Here is a 6,729-nt window from a genome sequence, read left to right as displayed (position 1 = left end):
TAACAGGCTTCAATTTTACCTCTTCTTCCTGAAAAATAATCAACAAATAAAAACTAAATAATTGGTAAAACTGAATGACTAAAACAAGATTGTAGTTAAGGGTTAAAAAAACTTCACACTAAACTTGCAAAAGAAATACAACAGAAGCAATAATACAAATGAACTTAGTAACATCATAAATAACAGTGAAAAGTACCAACTTATCGGTTTCAGGGTATTTCGGTCATTTTTTGTGTTTTGGGGGTATTTTTGTAATTTTTAGGTTTTGAGGGTATTTTGGTCATTTTTTGGACTTTAGGGATATTTTGGTCATTTTTTTGGGTTTTGGGAGTATTTTGTTCATTTTTTTTGGTTTCAGGGAGTATTTTAGTCATTTTTTATGTTTCGAGGATATTTTATTTTTAGGTTTTGGAGGTATTTTGGTAATTTTTTGGGTTTCGGGGTTATTTTTATTTTTATTTTTTTTGGGTTTTGGGGTATCTTGGTCATTTTTTATGTTTAAGGGGTACTTTGGTCATTTTAGTGGTTTTGGGGTATTTTAAAGTTGGTTGATTTGTAGAAATGATACTTGGATCATAATTAGGTACCCATTTAAAACGCAATAAACATTAATGTTAATTGGGTTTAATTAGGTTAATACCCATTTAACCCAATTAATAATTGAGTGGGTTTGAGTCTCATTTAAGTAGGCGGGTTTGGGTGGGCAAATGGATTTGGGTTGATTTTACCACCCCTAGTGTTATTCAAATAATCAAGGGGGTTTTCCACCTTTTTTATGCATGGGGGGTGCTTTTATCATTTTCTAGCTTTTAAGATTCATTTCAATGTTTTGGGGGTATTTCGGTCATTTTTTATGTTTCGGGGGTGTATCAATCCTTTTCTAGGTGTCAGGTGTGTTTTGGATATTTTTTTGTCTTTCTAGGGGCATTTTGGTCATTTACTAGACTTATAGGGGTATTTTGTTCTTATCCAAGTAATCGAGGATATTTTGGCTAGTTTTAGACGCAAGGGGTACTCTTGTCATTTTCGATGCCTTAGGGGGTGCTTAGGTCATTTTTGATGTTTTGGGGGTATTTTAGTCATTTATTAGGTTTCAGGGTGTTTTTGCTCTTTTTCAATGTTTTGGGGGGTACTTTGGTCTTTTTTCAGGTTTAGGAGAGTATTGGTCATTTGATAATTAACAAATCCCTCCACAAGTGCTTGTGGGATGTGAGGGGTAAGCGTCGAGGTTCAAGTCTCCAGGAGGAAGTTCCATACACATATACACTTAAATTAAGCTATAGTAGAAATTCTATCTTGTGTTAAAAAAATTTTAAAAAAAAAAAGAATAAAAAGAAAAAGAAACCTATAGGTGACCTATCCCAGCGCTTTTGAAAGCGCTGGGACAGGTCCTTCCATTCCTTAATGGAGAAAGACCTATCCCAACGCTTTTTGAAGCGCTGGAATAGGTCAATAGGTTGACCTATTCCAGCGCTTCCAAAAGCGTCAGGATAGGTCTTTCTCCATAAGGGAACGGAGGGACCTGTCCCAGCGCTTTTAAAAGCGTTGGAATAGGGTCCACCTATCCCAGCGCTTTCAAAAGCGCAGGGACAGGTCCCTCATTCCCTTATGGAGAAAGACCTATCCCAGTGCTTTTCGAAGCGCTGGAATAGGTTGACCTTATTCCAACGCTTTTAAAAGCGCTGGGATAGGTCTTTCCCCTTAAGGGAAATCAGTAACCCTATCCCAACGTTTTTGGGCTTCCCATACCAGCGTTTTTGAAAAACGCCGCTATAGGCCTCCTATTGCAGCGCTTTATAAAGCGCTGGTTTTGAGCCGCCGTAATAGGATTTCCTATACCAGCGTTTTCAAAAAGCGTTGATACAGACTTATCTATTACAGCGGTTTGTAAAAACGCTGCGACAGAACTATTTTTTTGTAGTGTATATATTAAACATGTACATATATATTTGGTTCTTAATAGAGTGAACAAATATATTATTAGGGGGAAAAAAGTTCATAGAACAGTAGTCTCATTCCGGGTTCATCTCTTATATTTTTAAGCTTTCTTTTTATAATTTCAAAAAATAACAGACAAACACCACTACCTTTATTTACATCGCAAAGAAAACAATATCACAAATGCTATCATAAATTCTAAAACTCTAATTAACTTAACAAAAAAACTCTCTCACATTTTCATTACACATATTCAAACATATCAAAAAAAAAAAAATGTAAAGTATGTGAACATATAACATCCAGTCAACTTGTAATTGGTGCATTCAAAATCTATTTTTTCTCCAAGCATGTAATAGTGGTCCTATGTATAAGTGTTGTAATCCAATTAAAAGTTAACGTTGTAGTGGGATAGGTTTTTAGGCCCATTTCGGAGTTGGGCCAAAGATGTTGGGAGGCCCAATCTAGAGAACGTGCTTGGCCCGAGAATAAGCAAGTTATAAAAAGGCCTAAAGTTCAGACCCATGGCCCCATCCGGAGACTAATGTACGCCCAAGCACCTAAATTGGCATCATAAACAAGTTATCAAGTAATCCCCCAACATCAGAAGGATGGGTCCCACTAATGATAACCGATTTGACAAGCAGAAACAGTATCACAGACCCAGATAGTAATTTGAATCCCTGATTCGGCAAATCCCACACACATGTGAGCAATTCTGTCATCATGAGGACTCCACCAACAGGAAAGTATAAAAGGGAAAAGGGGTTAAGGTGTAAGGAGTTGGAAAAATTGGAGTGCGAAACACAAGAGTAAGGAGACGTTAAAGCACCAGGCAACTGGGGTACAGCTCAAGACTTAAGGGGTAAGCTCAGTAGGAGGATAATATCCTCGACCCAATCCATAAAGACCCAATCCATTGCAGTAGCCAACCACTCTTGGGATCTCCCATTGTGGGTCAAGAACATCACCAAATAACAAATTAATTGAGGATTTAGCCCCAAGTTATCAATTTTTGGGCTCTAGTACTACAAAAACCTAAACATATATAGATTTAGGTATGTCCATGGGTGATTAAAAAATAAATGAACAGTATTTTCTATAAAAAAAAAAAATATATGAACAAAACATGCTAGTTAAACCAATATATTAGTGGATTCATGATGTGACATAATTTTAGCCTTTCATTTTAAGTGGATGGTGAGAATTTAAAGAACTCTACATGGCAGAGTAACCTAGGAACTCTAGAAGATTTTAATCTAGGACTATATATTCTACAATTTAAAGAAAATATGATTTGGTAAGATTTTAATGAGGGATTTAAACATGTGTGTGTGTGTGTGTGTGCGCGCATGCGCACGCTCTTGTGTTTTAGAAAAAAGGTAAGTAGAGTTTTATTGCTAAATAAAGTCCATTTGGAATACAATTTCCAAATTAAAAGGTAGTTTTTCTACCCAAACATCTAAAATTGCATATAAAACATTGAAACTGCTCTTCTGGTAAGGGAGTGGACAAGTCACATTCTCAATTTACATGACTAAAAGTACAACTATCCAATGAAGACAACTCTCTAATGAAGGGTTTAAATATAGAATAGAATTCAAAATTAGTTAAGAATATAAGAGCTTAATATCATGTATCATTACAAGGCCTTGAAAAGCTCACATGGAGTAAGTTCTAATTATGCTGTCTTTTTCGATGTAAAATCATGTGTAAATATAAGGGTATGTTTGGTAATTGTTTTTTCCTCTTATTTTTTATTTCCAAAAATAATTTTCTACTTTTGAGACTAAAAAGCTTGTTTGGTAACTCAAAATGGATAGAAAACAAAAACTATTTTCAAAACTCAATTTGTAAAAGAAACTGAAAACATGCAAAAGACTGTTTTCAATTTCTAATTTCCAAAAGTTAATGAAAATACACATTTAATTTAATGAATCTGTCTCATTTAATGAGTTAGCATTAGAGTTCAAATCTTAATAACGACATATTTTAGTATTTTCTATTTTTTTCTTCAAAAAGCTATCTTTTCAATTTTAGCTTAACCAAACATATTTTTAATTTCAAAAATACAAAAAAAAATGTTTTTTCTTTATATTCCCAAAAACAAGTTTTTGAAAATAGAAAGTGAAAACTGTTACCAAATATAACCTAATTTTATTTGTTTTCCAATTTTTGATAGTATCAAGAAAAAAAAAAAGGTCAAAGGAAAATTATATTTGGTCAAATAAAAAAGTATGACTTATTTTTAGAAATTTTTTTCCACTACTTTTGTGTGTGGAAAATAACTATATTTCACAGTAAGCTAAATAAGGGAAGATAAAAGATTGTTTTTCAACTCATTTAAAGTTGCTACCAAAAATAGGAAAATGATATAGTTTTATAGAAAATATATTTTTGAAAAATGACTAATTCTCTAGTAAACATTATCGTTAAAACAAATAGAGTGTAATTCAACTTATTAAAATTTGTTGTTGTTGTTGTAGTAGTTTTTTTTTTTTTTTTTTTTTTATTAGAAACTAAATTTTTGTTGTTAAATAAGAGATATAGAGTTCTATTATTGCCTACACTAAAATCAATTAATATATGAAAAATGTTAACGAATGTCCTTAGAGTATTGGTTAATAATTCATTTAAATAAAGTTTTTATGGGAAAAGAAAAAAAAAAGTAATTAATGTTTTAACAGTTTTTTTCATTTTCTATAAAAGTAGTGTTAAAACTTTCATAAAATAGATTGTTAACCAATATCTTAAGGGCACTCATTAGCGTGACCTTTAATATATTAATTAACTTGATGATACAAATTAATTATCATGTAACAGACTACATAATTTGAAAATTTATTGTTTTTATAAAATAAAAACTTATTTGGTAGTACAGTCAACCGGCCAAACTTGTATTACCTGGACTGCTCTATATAGATTTGTGACAACTCTAAATAACAGAGTGCTTTTGTGTTAGGACTCCATTCCCTCTCCCTTTTCTAAAAAAAAAATAATAATAAAAGCAATAAAAAGAAAAAGTATACGTTCATTTAATTTGTTTCCTTATTTTGATTATTTTCTTACTATATTTGTTTAGTTTAAAGAAAAAAGAAAATCAAAATTAAAACGGAAACCCGAAATTTTGGCCAGGTCTTTTTGTCTTCTACTCTGATCCACGTGTTTCAAGTTTAAACTCATCAACTAGATTCACGCGCCTGGCGCGTGCATCGATCTAACGGTCTAGAAAAGTCGAAGACTTTTTTGATTTTTTCCAAACAGGATGACAATATAAGAGACACACATGTTCCAGCTTTCCTCATATCCTCTCTAATAGCCTCTCTCTCTCTCTCTCTTTCACACAATGGACACTGTTGCTCTCCTCTGCACTGGGGCTCTATTGGCCGGTGGAGTCTACTGGTTCGTTTGCGTACTTGGCTCCGCTGAACAAAAGGGCAAAAGGGCCGTCGATCTCTCCGGCGGTTCAATCTCGTCCGAGAATGTTCGAGACAATTACAATCAATACTGGTCCTTCTTCCGCCGCCCAAAAGAGATTGAAACCACCGAGAAAGTCCCAGACTTTGTCGACACTTTCTACAACTTAGTCACCGACATTTACGAGTGGGGTTGGGGCCAGTCCTTCCATTTCTCACCGTCGATCGCCGGAAAGTCCAACCGCGACGCCACGCGCCTCCACGAAGAAATGGCCGTCGATCTGATCAACGTGAAGCCCGGAGATCGAGTCCTCGACGTCGGGTGCGGAGTCGGTGGGCCCATGCGAGCCATCGCGGCCCACTCGCGCGCGAAGGTCGTGGGTATCACGATCAACGATTACCAAGTGAAGCGAGCCCGTATTCACAACAAGAAAGCCGGGCTCGATTCGCTCTGCGAGGTCGTGTGCGGGAACTTCCTCGAGATGCCGTTCCCGGACAACAGCTTCGACGGCGCGTACTCGATCGAGGCGACCTGCCACGCGCCGAAGCTGGAGGAGGTCTACGCCGAGATCTTCAGGGTTTTGAAGCCCGGAACTATGTACGTGTCGTACGAATGGGTCACCACAGAGAAGTACAGAGGTGACAACCCAGAACACGTGGACATCATCCAAGGTATCGAACGAGGTGACGCCTTGCCTGGTCTCAGAAACTACCTGGACATAGCGGAGACAGCTAGGAAAGTAGGGTTCGAGGTTGTTAAGGAGCGAGATCTGGCTCAGCCTCCGGCGCTACCTTGGTGGACTAGGTTGAAGATGGGTAGGATTGCCTACTGGAGGAACCACATTCTTGTGATGGTCCTCTCTGCTTTGGGAATCGCACCCAAAGGTACTCTCGATGTGCACGAGATGCTTTTCAACACCGCTGACTTTTTGACTCGAGGCGGTGACTCTGGGATTTTCAGTCCGATGCACATGATCCTCTGCCGAAAGCCTGAGTCACCAGCATCGTCTTAAGCCAATGGTGAGGTAACACCTCGGACTCGGTTCAAGAACCCCCTGTGCCAACCGCTTGTTACTTTAGTTTTTTAAATTTTATTTTATTTTATTTTTTTTTAATTTTCTTTGCCCCTAATTTCAATTTTCTACTCCTTCCTTTATTTGTATTTTTTGTTTCTGAATTTTAAATTAAATCTCGTGGTTGGATTTTGGTTTGTACTCTAGTTTTCTTGTTTGTGCTGTGGCTTAACTGAAGAGCTAGTTTAGTGGAGTCCTCGTTGTAGATGTGTCTTTTGGGTGACAAGCTCAACTGTAGAAGATGGTGAAAAGACATTATTAAAAAATAAAATAAAATAAAGGAGCTCTATGAATTATCAGTT

The 6,729-nt window shown here is 36.2% G+C and overlaps 1 protein-coding gene across 1 annotated transcript; it reads left to right on the top strand.

Annotated features, from left to right (window-relative positions):
- Positions 1 to 5,258: 5,258 nt before the first annotated feature.
- LOC115974557 (24-methylenesterol C-methyltransferase 2) lies at positions 5,259 to 6,729 on the top strand. The gene has a single exon (XM_031094967.1). It carries the CDS (start codon positions 5,285 to 5,287, stop codon positions 6,365 to 6,367), a length of 1,083 nt encoding a protein of 360 aa, XP_030950827.1. The 5' UTR covers positions 5,259 to 5,284; the 3' UTR covers positions 6,368 to 6,729.

The sequence above is a fragment of the Quercus lobata genome, chromosome 2 (assembly GCF_001633185.2).
Source record: "Quercus lobata isolate SW786 chromosome 2, ValleyOak3.0 Primary Assembly, whole genome shotgun sequence".
Classification (NCBI taxonomy): domain Eukaryota; kingdom Viridiplantae; phylum Streptophyta; class Magnoliopsida; order Fagales; family Fagaceae; genus Quercus; species Quercus lobata.
Note: the sequence above shows the minus strand (reverse complement) of the source record. Positions and strands in the feature narration are given on the sequence as shown.